Below are 24,660 nucleotides of genomic sequence, written 5' to 3'. Positions count from 1 at the left end.
TGATTTTACAAAGGAAACATCAGACTCTTCCTTTCCTTGTCTCAGCCTGAAGCCCCATCCTACGCTTTGTTACTGAGCTGTGGAACCCTCTGCCTGCAGTGCATGCTTTTTCCCTTTAACTATTCGTCCCTCATGAAAGTGTCTCTCAGCAGTTCATCTGTACTTGGCCTTCCCTTGTATGCCAGGCAGGGACAGGTGTCAGTTTAGGTTAGCAGGTGGTGATGTCTTTGTTGGCCTGTCTGTGCTAGGAGGAAGAGAGGACCAGCAGGGAAGGTAAGTTGGGGCAGGGTGTGTCTCAGTTTGAACTGCCAACAGCTGTGTGAATGTAGGAGGCCTTTGGAGACCTCCCACCTGATCAGCATAGCTTCAACTGACTGGATGGGATCACAGCATGACATGGTGTTCGTGGAGTCTTATGAATAATCACAGCAAAGAAAAAATGATATGCCCATGAGGAGCACAAGAATTGAGAAGAGGAACATGCATAAAATCCTGTGTATCAAATGTCAGTAGTAAAACTGGAAGAAAATCTCTGGAAATTTCTTGGCAGTTTAGTCAGAAATCTGTAGAACTGTGAGAGATCAGACTGAAGTGAGTATGAATGTTCAATAAGCATCCTTTATTTTAATTTCACATACAGTTTTATTTTTATTTTTTTAATCTGGGAAATTCAATGATATTTAAAATAATTTTTACTGATTATTTTCTCATTATCTGTCTTAGACATATTATGGAATACATTCAGTGGCTGATCTATAATATGTTAGTGGTTCTACTGATAGGAAACTTCCGAACCTGAGGAAGAGAACTGAATTTGTCTGCACACATGTATGATCCTACAGGCCACTGGGACTCTGAAGGGGAAGCAGAAACTCACACAAAATAAGAAAAGAATTGCTAAAATACCATGATCAGTGCTCATATCCACATATTAAAAAGTATAGGTTTTGGTAGGGCAGAGAATTCACTGGAAAAATGCAAAATTAAAGGATTTTTTAGAAAACATAGAAACTACTTTCTGTATGAGTAGGTAGTGGCAGATTGAAATTTGTCATTCAATGTATCACCAATCTTGTTTTTGAAAGGAAATTAAACTTGCTTATCTGAGGACCCAGACTTTGTGTCCTGGGATCCCTCAGTAGCGTCTTACTGTTGCAGCTAGCGTTGCCTGTGCATGCATGTTTTCTGTGGTCGAATGGTTTGATGGTTCTGCTCAAGCTAGTGAAGAGCTCATTGCAGCTTGTAGCTTTTGGAGATATGTCTCCGCAAATGCGAACGCCTAGAAGCATATTGACTTAGTTCTATTTGGCACACCAGCTTTTTTGAGGATCTCAGAGCCCATCCTAGTAAAATAAGGGTAAAGATTGCTGCGGCAATTAAAATGAGGTCTCTCCAAAAGAACTCGAGGCTTTTTATTGGGAGAAGCCTTTTGCAGGCCCCCAGCTCATTCCCAGTCAGCTGATTCAAGGGCTTCATCCTCACAGAGGCAGGCGTTGCACATCTGATGTTTGCAAGAGAGGATTCAGAGATATCTTCCAGCCAGAGTTTTAAATACAGAATATGACAGTCACAGTTCCATGGATTGTCAAATATTTTTATTTCCTCCAGGCTGAGCAAGCTGTCAAAGGCACCAGGAGAAACCGTGGTCAGGCTGTTATTCTGCAGATAAAGCCTCTTGGTGTTAATGGGTAAGGAGGGCACTTCCTTCAGCTTCCTTGAACTGCAGTCTATCTGCAAGCCCTTCATTTCCTCCAGGGGCTTACAATTGCAGGAAGGAGGACAGACTTCAGTTTGGATCACGTGCAGCAGCAATGATATGGCAAATCCTGCAGCAGTGATGAATTCTGCCTTGTTCATGCTTTAGCTACCCAGAGAACAATAACAATAGTAGCAATTAGTATGATTAATTAATTAGCTACGTCTAATTGCAGAACTAGAACACAATTGTTTCTTTCTCAGGATGGCTCATGAGGCTTCGGTTTTTGGAGGACAGTCTTTACCTTTCTTTATTTCCTATGAGCCATTCTTTCTCACACTAAGTATTTCAGAATGGTAGAATAACCAGAGTTGGAAAGGACCTACAAGGACTATCGAGTCCAACTCCTAAGCACAGTAAATACAACTGAGAGACAGCACAGAGGTTCCATTTTTTGCCTCTAATTTACTGTTTTTCCTTTATAAGTGTGCAAAATTTGTCATTGTTTAAAGTTCTGGAACAGAATGCCAGCTGATGATGGTAAAAACTAGATTAGTTTTAAGCAAAGATTTTGATTCAGTTTCTGTACTTATATAGTGTTAAAGTTATGTGTTAAAGTCAGATTTCAAAATTAAGTTTAAAAGATTGAATAACTGTAAACTAAATAATGTTCTTTCTGGGACTTATAACCAGAAGAGAGGATTTTGTGGTAAAAAGTTTGTTTTTTTCCCCTGTCCTGTAGCTTCATTTCATCATGTCTGACAAGAGACAGTAAGATCTGGATAAATGGAAATTTTGCCTATTTATTACTGCTTATCTTTTAGGGATTGAGTTATACAGAGGGGCTCCCAAGAGATGTCCACCGTAGTGCTTTTTTTTTTTTTCCCAATTTAAAGCCTCCTAACATGTTTGCTGTTCTGCCTTTGTTACTATTATTATTATTTTGATGTAAATACAAACCCCCTTACTTGGATAAGTTTTGATCTTGGAACCACATTTCCTTGAATTTAATACCTGATCTAGTGAATACACTTTTTTTTCCTTTCCAATTTGCTTGGAATAAGTAAGTATTGAGATAAAAATATCTGACTGTGCATTGCCTTGGTTGCTACTTGGAGAGTAACAGGTGATGTAAAAATGATGTTTTTCATATCACTACACACTTAGAAAACCTCCTTCTTCAATGAAGATGGTGAAAACAGGCGAATCATTTTGTTTGCAGGCACACCTTAGAAGAACTCTGGATGTGATTTACAGTTAGGCTGATCAAGCCTTAAAAATATCAGGCAGATATGACTGTCCTATAAACAGCAACAAACACAGAGTGAAAGAGTTTTTTACTTACCTAAGGTGATACAGAGCTTACATTTTACTTATGCAGAATGGGATTTAATAAAAAAAAGTTTTCAATTCAGTGTTTTAAAGTGGGGAAAATTTTAGAACTAAAAATGAATTTTTTTTCCCTCAGATTTACAATAGCTTGTCACTGATTGTTTGTTTGTCAAGGAAGTTTCATTTAATAAAGGCTAAAATTGTATGTGGGGGAAAAGGATTGATTTTGTTTTAAATTAATTTTGTTTATGTAGTTAGCTTCTCAAAGTTAGACAACTTTAGATTCCTGTTCTAAATGCTACATTTCTATATTTTAAGTGGAATTAATGCTACATGAAAGTACAAACTTCAATAACAGAGTAGCTGAAATATTAATCTTGACCTTGTGTGCTCTGTTAGCATGTAGTTGGCCTGGATATTTTTGGTCTGAACCTACATCCTTATCCAGTATTTTTTGAAATTCTATTAGACTTTTTTTTTTTTTTGAAGTAGTCATTTTAAAAGGACAGATCAATGTCCTCAGATATAACTGAAAAGTAGTATCTTATAAGAATCTCTTCAGGTTTAGTATTTAAGCATGAGATACTTCACATCAGGTAAAATTAAGAACTGGCAAAAATGCAGAAAGGAAGAGCTGATGAGAAGGCAGACGCTGACACTTACCTTTATTTTTCACCTCTTGCTTCCTTTCCTCTGCTTGGCTAAGAGCTGGAGTGCATATAGCAACCAGAACTGGCTTTTTAAAGAGTCAGTAAGGAAACAGGATAAAGTTGATGAGCTTTTTTCTGTGCACAAATAGGAAACCACTCTCAGTGGAAATTGTCTTGTCAAACGGTTGACATCTGTCATGGCATATAGTGCTTGAGACATGTTTTGTCTGTTACAGACAAGAGGAAATACTTCTCAGTTACTTTTATTGCCAATATATATCTATTTTTTACTGTAAACCTGAACATTTTAATTTCATAGAAATTTAAAATAACTCATCTGATAAATTTCTGCCTTGCTGTAGTAATCTGTATGCAAGTGTATAAGTTAGCTTCAGCTTCACCTTGGTACATGCAAGCATTTCAGTGAAAAGCAAAATTTGTAGGATTAAACAAACACCATAACACCAAGATAACGTGTTTTAGTCAGATGAGATCGTTAGGGGATAGGGAAGCATTAATGGCATTATGTTGACATAGGGGTGAAAAAGTTGCCCAGTCCTTGGATAGTGTGTTGTTTTGGAGAAAGGCTTTGAGCTTGTTCTGTGTCTTGGAATGAAACTCAGGTGAGTTTCCTGTCTTGCAGATGTGCTGCACAGACCTGCTTCTAAACTCTCGTTTCTTTGTAACATGCTGTTCTTGCAGGTAGGAAAATGTCTTACATGTAAGATTATTTGGATAGTGATTACTATTGTTTAATTCTTGTTTATTTTTAAATACTTGTCTTCTTTGAGTCCAAATCAGTTACCATAGCCTGAAGTTTGTTACGAGCTTCCATAAGAAAATGTATTTCTGTGTATTTCTGCTCTTCTTTAAATGATACTGTAAAGGTACTTTAAAAGGTACTTTTAAAAAGTACTTTAAAAGGTATTTTAATACAGCTGTGAAGAGAGGAGGCAAAACTACTTTAAACCTGTTTTGAATTTTATTTTTCTATAAGATGGGGGAAGTAATTCCTCCACTGAGAAATGAATAGTCCTCCTGCCTCTCAGATGTCCAGCAGTTGGACCCATGAGTGAACTGCTGATAATGGGAAAATCCTTCTGTCTTAGGGGTCGTTTCATAAAAGGATGGATATATGTGGGATAACCAGTTTCTGATTTGTCAGTCTTTATGAAGTTGAAGCACCTTCAGCAGAGATTAGAATTTTCAGATGACAGGTGTCAGTTGTGGTGGCAATGCATTCAGATAGCAAGAGACCAGCTTAGTGATTTTTTTTTTTTTTATTTTAAAAAAGGGGAAATAGGAGTTTCCTTATATTTTTGCTCTAAATTTCATCCAGTACATATTCTACTTATTGTGTTTTTTTGAAACTGCAGTTAGCTTAATTTAATTTTGCCAGTGTCAAACTAAATACCCAATTTACTACAGGCAGGTAAGCTCTGATTACTTAGGAAATTCTTCTCCTAAATTATACTCCACCAATTTTATCAAATAATTCTTTCCTTTCTCTGCCCATTCTCATAAAAAAAATCTCGCCTTGTTTTCACTGAGCAAAACTGCACGCTTACTGTGTAACTCTCAGCTATTGCTCGTCTTTCCACTAGGTGTCATTCATGTTATTCTTTTGTTAAACGTTGCACCTACATCGAATCAGCCTTTTAGTGGAGTTTATCAATTCATAATGATTGTCAGAAAGACTGAAATACTCATTTGAAATTCTGACTTCTCCATCACATCCAACACAAAAGTTTTAGGCTTTGAGACTGTTAATGAAAGAAAATACTAGTAGATGGTTTGAATTCAAAATGTCCTTAGGAATATACTGCTATCATGTATGCTAAGTTGTAGCAATGTTGGAGTGCATGTAGGGAATTTCTAGAGAGAGGATCTCTAAGAGCCTCATCTTTAAAAAGCGCCATCAAGACAGTACTCCCCACAACAGGATCATCATGCCTTGGCAGTTCCCTGCACACAGTTCAATTAATCAGCTCTGAACAAGCACCAGGGAGCCCGGTAATCCTCACTGCAGTCAGTGCTGTCAGTGTTTCTTTCATGCATCTCATTAGCTGAAGGTTGCTGCCTCGATGGGAAGCGCTGGGCTTGGTAAAACAGTCAGCTGCACCCCTCTCTGCCTTGCTGCTTTGTTTAATTTAGTATTTTGCTCTAATTTAAAGTAATGAGATTTCCAGCTCTTTAGCCGCAGTCACCATTTTCAAAAGGCAACCCTGAGTTCCACTTGGAGTGTTACAACACAAAGCACCATTTATTTTAATATTTTTCTGGGGATCAGGATTGAGCTTTCAGAACGAATCTCACAATCTTCTGCATTTTCTGTGTGTGCCTAAATTGTGATAGACACTCTGGAAATGCATCTGGCCTGCTCCAGGTGCTAATAGATGTTCAGTAGTAGGGGCCAGACCAAAGATAGTCCAAAATAACATCTTCCCTCCAGGTTGGATGAGATATCTTCAGTTCCAGATCGTTTCACTGCCCAGATCCAGTTTGAGTATATGGATGTAGCCAGAGTGACAGCCGAAGAACTCTCCGCAATCGAACCATGTCAGAATGCCAGTCAATTCCCTGGTAACAACGTAGTCAAGCCTGCCAAAGATACCCGAGTATTCTTCCCAAGTTACAGAGTAGTAAATGTGATGAGCTTATTCATGAGAGTGAGCATTGCTGAGTGTTGTGATGAGTTCCTTGTTTAAGAAGTTTGATAATAAACAAAATCAGTCTTCAGTGCCATTAGCTAAGGTCCTGCTGTTTTCTGCTTGAAGAGTTAGAAATGTTGAAGGCAGGACATTGAACTTCATGGTCACGCTGAACAGTTAGATCTTGGAAAGGTCAATTAGAAATTAATTAGTATCTGATTTAAAAGACTGTATTGGAAAAGCCTAAACAATGAGTTTCCTGTGGTAATTAATTATAGAATTTAAGTCACTGTTCATAATTAATTAGAACTGAGTTTTTACATTACCCTTTATAAAGCTGTGACTACATATATATATATATATATTAAATAAAGCATTTGATTTTGGATATGTTTTCAATGATGAGATATTTTCTCCTGGTGTGACCAGCTGCAGTCACATCATTTTTTTCCGTACTAGTGTTGTATTTATGTACTGTTTGTATTCATAGAATCAGAGAATGGCTTGGGTTGGAAGGCACCTTAAGGATCATCAATTACCAACCCCCCTGCAGCAGGCAGTGTTGCCAACCACTAGATCAAGTACTAGATCAGCATTGCTCAATCTTGCAAATTTGCAGACTTATCTGCAGTTCTCTGTGCCACAAGGACCTGCAGAAAATTCTGCCTGGACTTCTGATCATGGACAGAAAGTCACTGAACAGATTGGGCTCTGCTGCCTTTGAACTCTGCTGCAAAGCAGATGGATTGCTAAGAATGCACTCTCTAGCTAACACACTTAGCCTATTTAGAAGGTGCTGACAAAACTGCAGTTTTCATGTGGCTGGGAAGATAGTCATGAACAGTGCTCCCAAAAATGTATTACCGTACAGTATTTGCTTTAGTATGGGAGTTAACTTTACTGTCAATCCCAGTTTTCCAATTCTTGCACTGCATCCCTAATAGTGTAAATATATTGATTTATTTATTTATTTTAAAATTAAGATTGTGGTCATTAAAGTTTACATTTTTTTCAAGTTCTGCTCACAGTCATTAGTATTATTAGTAAAACCAGAGCTTCATCTATCATAACCTGACTTCAAGTGTTAGGTTCCGAAGGAAATCTTCATATAATGCGATCCATGATAAAATCGTAAGAGCAGAAATGCTGCTATGCTAATCCTGTTTTTTTCTATTACTGAATCCTAATATACTTAGCAGCTTGGAGAGTCAGTTTTATCAAGCTGACAGATGAATTAATGATGTGACCACATATAGTGGGGAACAAATAAGCAATGTTCCTCTGAGGAGGTTTGGAAATTCATTTAAAGATGCTGTAAGTCTCTTCCCACATAATCTAATTCTTTCTTTGCCCTCATTTGCTCCTTCTAGCTCAAACACAGTGTTGATGGCTGTACTGCAGTGAAATTTCCTAATGGAGCTAGTTGGAGGTTATTTATAATTCATTTCCACATCAATTTTGATGAATGTTGGTGGTATGATGTTGTCCTGCAGTGACACAGCGTAGTTCTCTCTGTGCTGGCAGGCAGAGAAGGACCCGTGGTATCGCAGTGTCTAACAGGGAAAAACAGAACTCTGAGAGAGAAAAGTTTTCTATCTACTTTAGTCAACAGCTTGTGCTGATTATACACGTGAAATCAACTGGTATTTATCTCATACCTTGCTGGCTTCTTTCTGAAGGCCTAGCTTAGTTTACAGAAGCTAAAGAACATTGTTCAGGTTTTGTGAATGCAAAAATGATTATTTTCTCTTTCATTTTTTTTAATGCCAACAACTTCTGTGAATTATTCTGAAATCCTAGGGCTCTTTTTTTTTTTCAGATAAAAGGATGAAAAAATGAAATCCATGAGATTCTGCTTCCCTCCCTTTACCATTGAATCCCTGTGATCAGCTTCCTTCAGAAATACATGATAGTTTTCTCTCTTTTAAAGGGGGGGCCTTTCATTATGATCCTAGAGCGTGTTGGTGAGATCGGAGTACTTTGTCTGATGTTTTACTTCCATGTTTTGCTTTTTGCTATTACTTATCTTCTGCACTATTTGGGATGTTTTAATACTTCCCTACTGACCCCTGTTATTTTCCCTTTTCTTCCTCTCTTTACACAGGGGCATTTCTGATAAATCTAAATCAATAAGGTGGGAGACAACTATTTCACCACTCCACAGCCAGGTGTTATGATAAGGAAGCGATGGTAGATGTATACATGGAAATGGAAATGATGAAATTGCTACTCAAGGTAGTGAATTAAGAGCCTATAATTTCATTGTAGAAAACAGTGCCTACACATAAGCATTTTTTTTTTTAATCTTAATGTGTGTCAGCACCTGGCTGAAAGAGGCATTTTTGGAAGAGAAAAAAACTAACTTCTAGGGCTAGGACCTAGGGCTTGAGGCCAGGACTTTCATTTATATGATCAGTAAATAGGTGTATGTTGTGGGTGAAAAAAATCTGTTTCATGTGGGAAGAGAAAAATGTGAATCTCTTAATTTCCAGAGTTCTAAAATTACTTTTTTTTTCTTTTTCTTTTTCCGGACTTGTCAAGCATCACCATCAAAACCCTGAGCTTGAAAATGCTTGTTCAAGAAGCATCTTGTTTTGGCTGTGATTAATGGTGGAAATAAAAGAACATACAGAGCAGTCAGCAATTTTACTTGGGGCAAAGTTCTTAGTGGATGTAAATTGAACATCTGAGAAAAGAAACAGAGGAACTAATTCTCAATTCAGTGAAGACTGAGATTTTCTCGGCCTGCAGGATACTGGATACAACCAATACACAGTGCAGATGCCACCTTATTTTTAGGCTTCTATTATTTCCAGGGAAGTCTGTAAACTGATATTCAATACCTGTCTTTTTTCCTCAGAGTCAGCATGTAAACCAATGTCTTGAAGAGGGTGAAAATACTTCTGACTCTGAACAAACGCTCCTGATATTCATCTCTGAGAGGTTTTAAAGTTGCTGGCGTGATGGGAATTTTCATGAGTCCAGAGTTGCTAACGGCATTTTTCATTTATGTGTGGAAAAGCCCCAAGGGCAGAATGCTTAAAATACAATGAACAGCCTGGGTGCTACCTGATACAGTACAAAAATAACAGCAATATCATTGCACAGCCGCTGCGGAAAAGCAGACAAGTGTATAAATCTGCTTGTGCAATCTGACCATGACAAAGGCTTTTGTGGTCATCCTTGGCAGTGTGAAAAAGAGGACCTGCAAACGAACAGCTGTCACTACATTCTTTACAAGACAGCCTTGGCGATGCATCATGGTGTTCATCACATGCAGAAAGCCAAGGAATCACTCAAACTCCATGTAAAGCCTTAAGCGAATTAAGAATTATAGTGATAGTAGGGATATATATTTCCTCTTTAGAGAACCAGAGTAGACATGGATCGTGGAGGTCTCATTTGCTCAGCAGCCTCTTCAAAAACAGCTACTCTTGATGAATTCTTTGTGGACACATGCTGCAGAAACTGTTTCCTTTTCTTTAATCCAAAAACATTTGTCAAAACTGAAGAAGAGAAGGGCATATTATTCCAAAATAATATCCAAACACAGTAATAGTTACAATTTACAAATCAGCACAACTTATCTTTAATTAATAGGGAAGAAAAAGAAATTGAATAGCTAATATATCTTTTTCAATTTCTCTCTCTAAAAGCACTTCTTTCTGTCTACTCCAGATTCTTATTTCAGCACTATGATGCTACAGATGTATATTCTTCACCACTTAGTTTTTCTCTTTCATCCTTCCATCTGTTCCAGCTATTACAACTCCATTATTTTCAACAGAGATGTATGCAATATGCAGATTTATCCTGCAGCTGTTGTCCTGAGGAGAAGAGGCATAGTTTGTAGTAATTCATAACCTGGTTCAGGCCTACTTGTTCTAGAACAGGTCATTTGTCTTTATGTAGTTTCATTCTTTCAAACATTCAGAATGACTGTGAGTATATGTGCATGCATGAAAGCTGCCCAAAACCAGCCTAGGTTTAGAGCCCTGCTGAAATTCTGTTGTTAGGACTATATTCCAACTCTTAATCAACAAAGTTGCACTCAGCATATTATTGTATAAGAATCATAATATATCACATCTTGAGATTTAGTACTTTTTATGTGGTAGTTTTCCTTAAAAACTTCTGCTTGTCCAGACTGTAAGCTAAAGACCATTTGCTGCTATTTTCATGTTAGAGATAAGTGGGTGTAAGAAACAAGGCATTGAATGATCTTCTACTAATGCAACTTCATCACAGCTCTGAGTATGAGAATGCCTTGCACTAGGCTTTTGAAGTAGATGCAAATCTTTTGGCTTTTGAGATTTTGGCCACCAGGCTGTCTCAGACTGCTGAAAAAAGTGCAGAGAGGATGGGTGGGAATAATATTATCTGTCTGCAAAGCAAACAAAATAAAGAAGGCATGTGCTTGCTGCCTTTCTCTTGCTTTTCAAATGCAAGCATTTTTGACTGTTATGCTTACAGTTTCTGCTCATGGTATGAAGAGAAATATTTCCTTATTCTTGCGTATCCAATATTTATTTTGTTCAGAGAAATATGTGAATATCAACTGATGAAACACAATAAGTATGGATATTTCCCTCCTAAGGAGAGTTTTCCACATAACATTGTGAAGTTGGTGGGAGTTCTGTGGGCTGGTTCATAATAAATAATACATGTGTTTTAGAGCACAAAGACAAATGAGAATTGTTAGAAATGAGCAGGGAATATGAAGCACTGACACAAGTAGTTGTCCTTGACCAGACAGTGTAGAAGCTGGTTGTTGGGAAATATCTCTTATCTGCTTTCTGCCAGACAAAGGACCATTTATTCTTCTGAGACAAAATCTAGGGTCAGAGGAAACAGTGAATACTGGAAGATCTGAAACTGGGGAAGGTTGGATTTCAGTGATTGGCTAAGTGCTCCAGATGTAGCTGAATAGCAATTTATCATTTCATTGTCATTGCTGATTAAACAAAGCAAACATGGAATGCACAAATTGTTTGAGTAGCAAAATTACATTGTGTTTAGTTAGGATGAGGTAGTGTGTAAACAGCACAGTGATTGCTGAAGGTATTTTCTGAACATTCTTATAACTTATTTCAAGGAAATAAGCTCAAATCTGAATGACTTTTCAATTATAGTTCATTTTTCTCCTTATCACGGTGAAAAATCTTTCCAAAGACCTTTCTGGGGGTCTGCTGAACACACTTGCGAGGTAACATAGCCACTGTAGGCCACAAAGGGACTTGTCAGCACTCCTCGGTCTGTAGCTGCAGTACTTTGCATTGAAATTTTTATGTAATATTGGCTGGAAAAGGAGTGACAGTGAAAAAATAAGGGAAAATGTGAATTGTATTTGCTATTTATTTGTCTGACAATTTATGAGCCAGTCAAACTACACTTCCACTATCTTCCAAAGATCTCCAACTGTTAATTTTCAGCAGAAGTTCTAACCAGGTCTCCAAAATGTTATCATTCAATAGCAGGTCCATCTTCAAAATTATTTACAGAGTTTATTTATCTGCACAGAAGTGAATTGAATCTGCAGTCTGTAACAAGGAATTTCCAAAGAATATGTACAAATAGCTGGATTTGGTTCTTTCTATTTTTTAGTAGCACTTGGGCCTATATGTTGATTTTTGTTACTAATTCTGTTCCTGCCTATTAGGGTAGAAAGCCCGTCTTACCCAGGCTGAGCAGCCCTAGCTTTCTCACCCTCTTTCTCAGCCTCTCTGTCAGCTTCTCCAGTCTGTCGATCATCTCTGTGGCCACTCACTAGGCTCCCTTTGGTAATTCAGGAAAGGACTCTTGTACCAGAAGCAAGTGCTGCACTCAGCACTACAGATACAGTGCTGAGCAGAAAGAAAGGATCAATCTCTAACCTGCAGCCCAAGATTCCATTGTCCTTCATCTAGGTTGGAAGACACTGTGATATAAGTCCCTCCTGATCCAGTGCACTGGATTTCCACTCCACTTTTCCCAGATGGCTACTCTAGCTACTGTACTGTTCAGACTTGTTGTGTGAAGGTGGGTGTAATCCTGTTGCAGTGCTGCAGTTTGAATGTAGTACCATTCTGGGGCAAAACCCTGTACCTCTGTATTCTTAGTTCCTCTCTGATGATGTCGTTCTATCAATAGGCTATTGAATATTTAATTATTTGTACTTATGTGGGTTGATCAAATATTTGATCTCTTAGACCTATGTGGTCTTATAGTACAAACAAGCATGATGTTTAGTTATTTCTCATACGATTTACTAGTCAGTAATCTATATTTAAGCTTATATTAAATTATACTGAATTATATTCTCCCTAATTTTACAGACTTTTTCAAAGACTAATCCAAGTTCTGCTAATGTACCTTCCGAAACGTTCCTCAAAAAAGGAAGATTTTTATCCTAACTTGCCATGAAGTTCTTCACATTCAAAATTTTTAAAATATTAGTGGTAACATTTTAAATGCCACATACAAAAGCAGCAGTTCTACTTTGCCAGTGTTGCTTCAGTTCTACATCTGCTGCCATCCTGTTCATATGGGAGATAGAAAAAGGACATGAAAGAGTTTGGAGATGATTTGTACATTCGGTAGAATAGTATAGATTGAGGTCAACACTCAATGACTTGCAACAACTGCCTTTTTATGAAATAATGGTTTCTAGATGAGCAATTCTTCTCTCTTTGGAAAAAAAAGTTAGAAAAAAGAAACCAAACAATAGTTATAAATATTAATGTCTTTCTTGAGGCTTTATAGCTGTTGAAATGGAGGGCTACATGCATAAGCTAAAAATCATGTAGTGTAAGTGAGAGCAACACATTTTTGTTAAAAATATCACCACAGAAATAAAATGTTCACATTTATCAGTATAATACAAAAACCTTCTTTATGTTCATTAACAAGTTTGCTTTCCAAATTCCGTGCTAAAGACACTTCCTTCATAGATGTGACATCTTGATTCCATACTTCAAATAATTAGGTTAGAGTGTTCAATGCAAAAAACTCAGATTCTCCCATCTGGATCAGCAAACCTTTGGTGCTCTCTGAGTAGAAAAGCATTTGATATGCAATTATTTCTTATTTCTCATGTCCTGAAATATTTCTGTTTCGGGATTTGAAATGTTTCCCGTTCCTTTTCTGTCTCTACTCCCTAGACTGTTGTTCGGTTCAGTGACTCCTTAAATCTGATTTTGTGACTCAAATTATTAGTTCTGTCACTTTTATTTATATGTAGCTTCAGCCAGATGCATAAAAGCAGCTCCAGTTGTGTTTTCCTTCTTGATAGATTCTCTCTAGCATTAATGATTTTCTCTAAAGCATTACTTTAACACAAGTTGTCATACGTCTGGAGTTACAAAATGGATGCATGGGATCAGGCATTTTGCTTCCCTCCCTACAAGACTAGAAGTGTAACAGCAGAGTCTGAGAGAACACTTCACACATAGTCTGTACATTCCCATTTTTATACTGATAAGAGTATACCTTGTTATTTGTGGCATATTATGTGCAATTACAGTAACAGTTAAGCTGTTTACTGCATTCTTCATTGGAAAGAAGTGTGCTGTAATGGTGGAGTTGGTGATGTTTTCTCTGTGCTGTTATGTAAAGGTGACCTAGAAATGGTTTCCATGGTAGTAGCATGTGCTACACACTCTCAATGGCAGCTCTCAGAGGGGCCCTGGGAGGCTGTTGTGTTTAAAATCTGAGCACATTCAAGAGTCTTTCAAATGACTCTCAAAACCCAGTGACGGTTTTGGGTGACTATCAGTCTTTCAGTGGATGAGGCAGTGGTGTCTCAGCCCAGCACATGACAGATGTTTGTTCATGAGCAATTAGCAGCAGCACTGACTTCTTTGGGTGTCCTCAGAGCTGATCCCTGCTGGTTAGAGCTACAATGCTTGACAAGAAAGCAAGCAGTACGCAGTGCTGGACTAGCACTGTGAATGTATAATCAGTTTAAAAACAAAATGACCTTCCCTTGCTATTGCTCTTTTTTTGGGGGGAGGGGAGGAAGGGGAGGGATGTCTAAATATGGTTAGGGCAAGTTGTCTCCTTGTATTTTCAGCTTTCATGTGACCCTCCATGTATTTTCTGGTTTTGCTTTTTTTCTTGTGTTTTTTTTTTTTTCTTCAGTTTTTTATTTATTTATTTATTTATTTGCCATCATCCAGACAGAAAATTCCTGATAATGTACTGAACATTTACTTTATCAGAGTAATTTTTTCCACTCGTACTTGGAAAAAAAAAAAAAATCAATACTAAAGAGTCAGCACAGCCAGAACAATGAAACTTTCTTCAAGAACTAAAATTATTTTCAACTACAGACACTTAGATCTTATGACCTTTTTGCTTTGCAGTGAGGATGTGGGTAAAACCACTTGAATGGTGATATTTTTCAATGTCATCCTACAGTCTTTGCTTACTCCTTGACAAAGATAAGTTAGCTCATAGTTCTTTGAGGCAGAATCATAAAATAGTAATTTGTAGGGTAATTGTGTCATGCTCTCAAGAGTGCCATTCATACAAAAAAACCCACACAGAATAGAATATCTGAGTGTAGTTTGGAGCACAACTGAATTGCACACTAAGAAACACACTCTGGTGCTTTTGCATTATGCAGAATTCTGAATAAAATTATTAAACAAATAAGATAATGTAAATATAAAAGGATTGAATGTCTTTAAATTCCATTAAATTATAAATCTATGAGAAACCCTTCGGCTGGTAATGTGATAAGACACACATGCTGGGAATATGTATTGTCATTCTATCATACCTAGCAATTCCATTTTATGCAGCACTGTTTAATAGTGTTCTTAGCAGTAAAATGAATACAAAGACTGAAGTCTAAACAGTCTTTTATCATGAAATGCACCATCTAGTAAATTAATTGACTGTATCATAAAGGAGAGGAAATTCAATGTCAGCAAATTCAGCTAACATACATGCCAATGCCAGGGATTTTTTTCTTCCCAAAGTGTATGCAAACACCAGTTTTGAGCCTTTTAGAGCAGCTCTGGCTGGAGACTTCCACATTCATTTGGTGCTAAAATTCTGTAAATCCCATAGGTGACAAGAGGTCACTTTCAGCTGTTTGAGAGAAGTTCAATGAAAACAAATGGTTTAATCATTATATAATTTTATATATCAGGTGGAGTTTAAAACACTAGTAGTTCATAACTTGTAGTAAGTAAAAAATGGAGGAGACTTGTAGGGGTGAGGTTGGAAGTGCTGGACCATTCCAGGCAGCTCTTTGGGGAAAGGGTGGACATCAGTGTTAAAGCGTAATATCTGAGAGCCTGAGGACTTACTGCTCTGTAGTCAGTGGTGAGGAAGGAATTCTCTGTGGGAAATTAATTATATTAGGGAGTTCCAGCAGACATAAATCAAAGGAAATTTTCTGTTTTCTGTAAGAATGGAATTACTATCTGGGAAAAAATAAATGTAGATTTTGGAATGAGCATGCTGGTGGCAGAATGAAATCAAGCATGATATAAGGCCGGAGCTCAACTACAGTGTCTCAAATCCAGCATAACTATTTAGCCCTTGCAGTCTTTTTAGCCCGTTTATAGATGCCCATTGGCTTTTTAAACAAAGACAATAGTTCAGTTATCTTCTACAGCCAAGACCTAAGTGACCTTTTACCAGCTGGAACCTGTGCAGCAGAGCTCTGGTCTCATCTGGTAGCATGCCATGTGTGCTCTTCCATACTGTTCTTCCTACTGAACAAAGAAATGCTGGGAAGGTATGTTCTGAGGGCTTTTGACTACGTATGCAAAGTTTTAGATGGGCAATTACACTTGCTGTGTTTGCAGCACATGTGCTATGAATTTTTTTTAACTGACAAGTAAACATGGAGGCAAATGGCCATTTTATTACCGTGTGCCAAACATGAAAGAGTTTGCAGAGATCTGTGATAGGGGTTTGCAGTTGTACTTTTTAAATGGGAGGTTCTTGAATGTGCTCTGTTATCTTTTCAGTTTTTGTCATGTGAGCAATTTTTTTTACAAAAGGTGATCTGTTCCCTGCAATGTGAAGCACTCATCTCTGAAAATCTAAGATCCACATGCTAATGAGAAATCACACAGCAAGGGCCACTCAAAGGAGGCATTTGTTATGCAGCCAACAGTGCGGGTCATAACTGCTCCCACATTAATGTTTGAAATGGTGTGAAGATAATAATGAGACAGGATCAGGTATTTCTGTTTATTTGGTAAAAATTCAAACACTACAAAAGGCAAGATTTTTTTTTTTTTTTTTTTTATAAAAAGAAGCTGAAATCTGCTGAGGTAATTGGACTGAAGGAGGTCTCCAGAAAACCTAGGGCGCTGGGTTTGCTTCTCAGGATTTCTATACAGTCTCTCTTGAATGAATTCCAAATAATAAATTAAGCTGTGGAAGCCTACCTGCTTTTGAGGCAGAGCTAGAAATTTCTCAGTTACATTGATCTAAAATCAGAGATTTATACAGCTTTGTATTAAATATTAATCAGCCCCAGTAACACTGAGGTTGACAGACTTAGTATAAAACATCGAGGTAAAAGTATTTCAGAAAATAATCAATTTTAAGGTCAATAAAGAAGGTCTTTAAAAAGCACAATGCCTTATTCTGCCTCTGATTTACAGGATATGAGGGCTGCCTCTTGATCCATCCTGAAGAAGATTCTTCTTGGGAAATACTGTAAGTTTGACTTGCTCCACACAAATTGCCTTTTGAAGTTAAAATAATCAGCCTTTTTTATATGCACCTGAATTGCTGCAGCAATGAAACATTCTCTCCAGCTACACTGAAAATAACAGAGGGAAATCCAACTCTAAAGATTAATCAGGATATGCTGATGTATCAAAAATCATTTTGATATAGCCATTTCTAAGGAAATAAAGATGTTGTTATTTGAAGCTAACTTAACAAGATATGATTTAGGTGTTTCCTATGTCAGTTAAATGGTGTCTGTTTATTCAGAAAATCTTCCATTTATCTCAGCTGTTTGCTATTTCCTTAACACCAGCTTAGGAGATAAGTGGCATTTTCCAATTTCTGTTTACGGCTCAACTGCTGCTTGGCTGAGCTGGGCAGCACTCACTCAGACTGTATTGCTCCTCCCCTCTTTTGTTATTAGCACATCAGTCTGCTTACATCTAGAGAAATAGATGAGAAGGTTAAGTAGAAACTTGGTGAAAAAGATACAAAAAGTATACAATTAACGTAGCACTATTAAGGCATTGTTAAGTATATATAATACAAGTACACATGCATATGTATATCTAGAGTGGATACAGTAAATATTACTAATTTGGATGCTGATAGAATCCTGCAATACATTAAGGTAGCCATAATCAGGCATGTACGTGTATTACAAACCTATTTCTGAAATGCTCCTACTGCCAAATATACACACAGATCATGCTTATCTAATAACTTCATGACATTTTCTCTCTTTCTGGGAAAGTCCTAGGCATATATAAGCTATAGAGTGCATTATGAACAAAAAGAAATAGAAATCCTCTTAATCCCCAAATTGGATTGTGGCATGGATCTTTTTTTTCATATGAAATCAATTTTCATGGAAAAAAAATTCATATATGCACAGTTCTGAATTGAATGGCCTTATTTCATCGCTGGCACTATCTCAGGCAAATAAATTCATATTCTTAGAAGATCTCCAGTGCATTTTCTAAATAACGTAAGTTCAACTGAATGGTTTAGGGACTTTGCTTCTTAATTTCTATGTTTGAGAGTTGAATAAAACAGTGAAAGTATTATGGAAGCAATATGTATTTTTCTTCCAATTCTGCCCCCAGGAATTATTTGGTTGCTGATTAAAATGACACCATGGTTAGGCTCAGCATTTTACTTTAATTTGTTTGCTAGTGGAATCCATCTTTGTGTAAGTCCACTTGCACTGAGGGAAATTAAATGAGAGAACAAGGTCAGGTACTGCACGTGGCTTTTGCTTGTGCAACAATGGCAGCTGCTGCAAAGTGAATGTTTCAGTCCTTCCCTTTGGGCTGGGGAGCAATGTTGTATTATACCTTTTCCAAGAAGTAAAATGCAAATTTTAATATAAAATCTAAGCCTTTTGTCAGCAAGGGCTATTGTAGGCATCTGTGTAATTGCAAATATGAAATTCAGCATAGCGATAGCAAATGTATCTTTAGCATTAAATAAAATGAATAACTGAATCACATATACAGACGCACACAAATATATTTTATACATGAGTCCTTAAGACTTGCACTACTGGCATACACTTGAGTGTATGTTTTTAATATAGTCATTTGGTTACTTGTATATTACAGAAGCAGTTTACTTGCCACTGAATACATAGGCAGACTTTTGCTTTTGAACTGAGTTATGACAAAAGCTAGAATTTGTGCTCAGGCAGCGCATAACCAGGGCTGTAAATCTAAATGGGTCAGGTTGATGTATTTGGAATTCTTTTTATTTGGTTAACCAGTTCAGTTCCAGGTCCATTGTGCAAGCGTGGCTAAGCTGCTAAGTAAGGTAATGCTCTTTAACTTAAGGGAGGACGTGATGTTAGCTGACAAACCAATGCTCTTCCCAGAAATGGCAGACGTTTGATATCATGGCTTTATTATTCTGTTGCTCTTCTCCATTACTGAGCTACTTTGAATTTGACAAATCTTATTCATTCGTCCCATCTTTGAATGAATGAGAGCTGTTGCTCAGCTGGTCGTGTGGCTGTAGCTGGCACTGCTGCTCAGCAGGAGATGACCAGTGGGTTAGACAAGGACTGGCGACTCTGAGCCTTCTCCAGAGGCTGGCTTTGTAAGATTTCACAGGCTGTCAACTCATGGTAAAGAGTATCTAGGACTTCAAACAGGTGGGCTTTTCCTTTAAAAAGAAAATGACAAACATTATCATTTGAACAAAGACAGAAATTTGCGCTTAAGCTATCATAACTCAAGCTGTCTTCTTTACAGGTACCAGTGCAAGTAGTTAACAAACAATATCTACATTCTGAGATCAAATGATGAATTCCCATTTCTACAAAAAAAGGGTCTGCTTTCTTTACTATTTCTCTTGCTTTACTCACTGCTTGTTGAGTTCTCATGTACTTGTATAAAAATTACTATTTTGTATCACAGTAAAAAGTTGCTCATCCAACCATCCACTTACTTAGTCTTGTCAAACATGTAGGAAATGTTTGATTCAGAGACTTAGGAAAGCTGCTTAAGTCACATTAAGTGCACAGTCAGAAAATGGAAAGCAGAGAAGGTGAAGAGCTTATGGCAATGGTGATACAGAATGTACAGAGAGCTTCACAAAGGCTACTTCAATATTTAACTCATTTTAGAAAGCTGAACTGTGCTGCAGTTACAGAGGGAGGTAGTTTGTTTCAGCAGCATCATTCAGAGTCACCACTCCCCTGCAGCATGAGTAGTGCCTTTGGACATGTGTAGTGTGGATTCTCCCAGTCTCCTCTTGTGTTTGACAAGGCAATACCTGATCTATAGGTCAGATACAATGTCCTTCTGTATGGGTGTCTTGGAGCCAGTTGCTGCACAGTAGTAACAGCAAGGCTTTGGAACAGAAAAACCCAGGATGCTTTGTATTCGTTCTTTCTAAATCACTGTTACTAATATTCTCTAAAACCAAACCTTTGGGCCACATCTACTCTTCTATAATCTTGTCTTTGATTACCATCTCCCTGTTAAAAATCCCCACAAACCATGTTCTGAAACTTGGTACAGAATGTTCCTTCTTTGAAGGTAAGTACAAATGCTCTGCTAATAGGAACAAAGTAATCAAGTCTAAACCTCTGGGCTGTGATCCCTGTATAGTTCCTACAAAAGCAGCTCTGGTACACTGGACCAGACACTTGTCCAGGGAGAGGATATTGCAAGCTGAATTTTCATAAGGGGAAAATGAAAGATTATTAGAGGAGTTCAAGGTTGAAGCAGTTTATGAAAATATTTTTTTAATCCCTTGTTGTTGCTGCAGAACAAGAATACGACATGCACCCAGAGAGGAACCTAATAAATAGCTGGCTTACATATTCAGCGTCATGTTTTTGAATGAGGCCCTAATGACATTAGTGGAGTACTGAACTGTTCCCCTGCTGCCAAACTCCAATTACAATCTAGCTAAAAAATGCCATGGATGCTTTTCTGTTTCTGAAGTGTAGTAGACTAGAAAGCATCATTGTCTCCTCGCAATCTTCCTGGATAATATTTCTTTCTCCCCACCCTCTCCCCCAGCATTTGGAATATTTTTTTCACACTTGTTTTTTCATTATCCAGTGCTGTTCCTAAAAGGACTATTTTCATCCTTCTTGGTCTTCATGCATGATTTACTTTCTTACCATGTTGGGGGTCATGACAGGATTCCAAAGTGCTCAGCAAGATTTTCCCCAAGGCTCGCTTAGATATGTTCTTTGAAAAAACAAGATAATATTATGGCACAATTATGTTCTTCACCACTTTAAATGTAGGCAGTAAAATCTATGCACAGTGTGTTTGCATTTGAAAAATCAAAACAAAACTGAATCCTGATGATGCAAGACCTGGTACTGGCTTTATTTTCATGCATTTTAACTTAGATACTGCTCAAGTAACGGCAGTTTGTCCCCAGTCCCTTAATGTGGATGTAAAAAGAGAATCTGTAGTCAGTCAGTGTTGTTTTCTGAGTCTTGTGTGTGAACAAATCTAGATGGCAAGCAGTGTAAGCAGCAGGTGCATAATAAATGTTCAGGCCTCTGCTAAGCCTGTGTTGAAAAAGAAATGGTCAAATATTGTAGTGTTATTTCAGAAGGAGCTTCTCAGCCCCATCTGTTCTAAGATTTACTGGGGACTATTTTACATGTAGACAAATCAGAGATTGTTTATGCCATGTGGCAGGCCTGCTATTACCTTGAGATTGAGATGTAATAATCATTAGCAAAAGAGGACTGTAAAAACTACATAGGATTTGGACAGTCTGCTTTACTAATAGTTTTATATTAGAAATTTGTTGTGACGTTCATAATAATCTGGAAAGCAAACTCTCTTAATTTTGCTATCTAGACACTAATGCATGCTTTATGGGAAATGGTCTTGCAATTATTTTAATTAACACTTAGAGCCTCCATGTCTGCAGGGACAGATTGTTCTTGTTAAAACTTTGCAAACTGAAATTAGATGAAAGCTGTTCTGGAGGAAAGATGATGCACCTACCAGCAGCTCAGGCAACATTGCCACTGCTTTCTAAAGTCGGTCATCTGCCTTCTGCCTATCTGCCCCAGTGGGGCTGGTGCACAGTGAAAAAACAGGTTCACAGAATCAAAAATAGCAGAATCACAGAATCTTAGGGGTTGGAAGGGATGTTTAGGGATCGTCAAGTCCAACCCCGCTGCTAAAGCAGGTTCCCTATAGTAGATTCCACAGGAAAGTGTCCAGATAGGTTTTGAATATCTCCAGAAAAGGAGACTTTCGTGGCAGGCTGGGTTTATGCAGGATCTCTGCAACACATTGTGAGCTTTTAATACTCCTGACAAAGTGTGTTTGCCTTTGGAAAGTCATTGCTCTCTAGTAGATTCTGTTGCAAATGAGATACTGGGATGTTTGTAATATGAAGGAATATGTAATAAAAATAAAAAAAAAAAGGCATTTAAAACTATAGTTACTGATGAATAAGTTTTCTTTTGCTTGAATTGTAACCCATCAGAGATTTAGGGGATCCTTGCTCAATTCTACTGGGAATGCTGTAAATCTCTTGTTCATTGACAACATCATTGTCCGTACTCGTGCTATGGAAGCTGGCAGCATGCGATGGCTTATTTCTAGCAAAGATTAGCATTAAGTGCTGTTATCACCAAGACATGGCACGCTGGGAGATGGATTGTCTCCTAAGCAGAAATGATTTGCAATAATATAAGTGACCAGTGAATGACATGTTGAAGTCTTGACACAGGAGGTTATTATGCAGGCTGCCACTCATAATTGTTACTAGTTTAATCCTCCACTGGATTGTTATTGATGCATATGTCAGACTAACAATATGAAAGGAGAATTTCCTTGTCAAGTGTAGAATAAGTTACCACATTATGAGATATTGCACTTGTTCCCTGGAGTCATCAGTGGAACATGAACATGCTCCTACCAGAGCACAGTGCTCATCTGAGGAAGCATTCTCATCTCGCACAGATTAAGTAAAGCTTTGCTGAAAATTGAGGAGAATTCTGAATCATTATCAAAGATATTAGCTCCCGGCAGTACAGTATGGCTCCCAACATACCCCATGTTCTGCAGATTACCCAATTTGCTTGTCTTTTGGCTGGCCATTAACAGTCCCCAAGAAAGAGACTGAGATTTGTTTTCTAAAGGCTTACCACCCTGGCTGTGTACTTCTGTGATGTCCTTGTATCCACCCTTATAAATCCATGCTTGGATTATTAATCAGATAAACTTCTCACAGAAAAATACAATATTGGTATATGAGAAGGGGTATTTTTGCTTTAATACTGAATCAATGCTATTGTAGGATGCAGTTTAAAAAAGGCTCCCAGCTTTTTTTTTTTTTTTTTTTTTTTTTTTTTTTTTTTTAATTTTGCTGCAGGCTTCCTAAACTGCTGAGGAGAAGCTGGACTCTTATTCACCTACAGAACACTGGCCTCAGGTTCAGGCTCAGGCCTTGGCCTCCATTGGTGCCAGGAGCCCGTGCTTTGCAAAGGCAGGATCCCTTTGATCAGCTGCTATGGCAAGGCAGAAGATGCCACTGCGCACGGGTGCTGTACAGCAGGTAGAGCCTGAGCCTGAGCACAGTGTTGCTGGTGCTCCTGGACAAGCTGTCATGGAGTGCTCACTTCCTAGCTTTCTAGAACTTGTGACTTGAGACTGAGACATAAAAAGGTTTGTGAAAAAAGAGATTAGAGTGTTTTAGCCAAATTCTAGCCTGGAAGGCCACTTTCTACTTACCTAAGTACTTGACAAATATTTTCACTTCCTTCACCATAATGTCATGTAATGTACTGAAGGGGATGGTGTTGTTGCTGCATTTTACCACACCTCCGTGTAGTCCATGCTGATATGTAATTTCAAAGGAAGTTTATCTTGTTTCCTCTAAATAATGAGAACCTGAGGACCCATATCCAAGGAGACCTCTAGGACTCCTTTTTGAAAGTCATTCTGTGTAGTTTAAAAGTTTTTTGAAATCACTAGGCAGTTCCAAAGGCAAATGCATGTAAAAATGTTTCTTGGTGTAAAGGATTTTGTGCTGAATGGAATGTATGAATATCATTTCTTGGTTTGAAAAAACACTATCATAAAGAGCTTTAAGTTACTGGACTACTTTCTTGCCATACCAAGTCTCGCAGCTGTTGAAGAAGCTGTAAAACATCCATGAGCTTTTCTTCCACCAGTGACAGCCTAACTCTCTCAGTCTCCAACATCTGTAGCTCCATCTTCAACATTTCCGTTTCCTCCACCTTTTGCTGCAGTTCAGTTAGCAATGGGCCTTTCATCTGGATAATGACACAGGAATTAAAGCACTGGAGCTTTTAACTTTCTTGCCTAACAATTGCAAAGCTGAGTTATCCCCTTTATCTGGTAAATGTTAGTTCTCTTGAGAAGATTATCTTGAAAAATACATTTCTTTAATGTACTACATAAAAAATTAATAGTTGCTAGGAAATGCATGCTTCACACTTGCACATAATGGCAATTCATTCAAGTTTGGATGCTAGCAGATCATTCTAGATCTTGTAAGTTGTAAGTATTGGCTTTCCTACTTCAGCTTTCTAACGCTTTGCATTCCTGTGGTCCTCTATAAAACATAACTGATTCGCGTTCCCTCACCAATGTCGTCGTGTTTTGGTCTTGCAGCTTCTCCAAGTCAGTTATCTGTATATTCACTGAAACAGGAAGGTAATTACCCAATTTCTTCAAAGTATTTTGGCTGAGGGAAAAAAAGAAAAGTCCTACAGAATGACTTCCAAGATTCTGGTTCTGCAAAACACTGGCACGCTTTGCAACTAAGCACATAAAGGTCCAGATTCAGCAAGACTTTAGAATGATCTACAGAAATTCTGCACAGGAGTGGTCTTCTTAGATCTGGACCTACCAAAGCTGAACCAATCTGTTAGTTTTCTAAACCTGCCTGTGAAAAAAAATGTTTAGGATTTGAACATTACTTTTTAATGCAGAACTTAAGTGACTAATACTGTACTAGAATGCCACTGCACCTTTTGAAAAAGTGAACATCTTTGTTTGACACAGACCCACACCCACTGCAGATGCATTGCTAAATTGAGCCTGGAAAGCATCCTCTGGAAAGTATGACACTTACATGTCAATTCTGGACCTTTGAGAGCACTGACAGATTTCAGTTTTATGAACTTCATTTCCCA

At 37.8% G+C, this 24,660-nt stretch overlaps 2 protein-coding genes across 2 annotated transcripts in view; both read right to left on the bottom strand.

Moving 5' to 3' along the window:
• Positions 1-637: 637 nt before the first annotated feature.
• GP9 (glycoprotein IX platelet) lies at positions 638-3,774 on the bottom strand. Its single transcript, XM_042880396.1, has 2 exons — positions 3,692-3,774; positions 638-1,864 (listed from the first exon to the last, which is right to left on the bottom strand). Exon 2 carries the CDS (start codon positions 1,855-1,857, stop codon positions 1,231-1,233), a length of 627 nt encoding a protein of 208 aa, XP_042736330.1. The 5' UTR covers positions 1,858-1,864; positions 3,692-3,774; the 3' UTR covers positions 638-1,230.
• A 12,732-nt stretch (positions 3,775-16,506) lies between these two features.
• The window catches only part of EFCC1 (EF-hand and coiled-coil domain containing 1), a 49,727-nt gene continuing 41,573 nt past the window's right edge, over positions 16,507-24,660 (bottom strand). Inside the window, exons 6-8 of the mRNA XM_042880369.1 lie at positions 23,617-23,775; positions 20,641-20,710; positions 16,507-19,169 (exon numbers count right to left, since the gene is read on the bottom strand). Coding sequence (XP_042736303.1) covers positions 19,036-19,169; positions 20,641-20,710; positions 23,617-23,775 — 363 coding nt within the window. The 3' untranslated portion in view covers positions 16,507-19,035. The remainder of the gene's footprint in view (positions 19,170-20,640; positions 20,711-23,616; positions 23,776-24,660) is intronic.

Source organism: Lagopus leucura, unplaced genomic scaffold (genome assembly GCF_019238085.1).
Source record: "Lagopus leucura isolate 7727_CA_CO unplaced genomic scaffold, USGS_WTPT01 Super-Scaffold_100026, whole genome shotgun sequence".
In the NCBI taxonomy this organism is placed as follows: domain Eukaryota; kingdom Metazoa; phylum Chordata; class Aves; order Galliformes; family Phasianidae; genus Lagopus; species Lagopus leucura.
The sequence above is the reverse complement of the archived record's forward strand: the minus strand, read 5'-3'. Positions and strand labels throughout refer to the sequence as shown.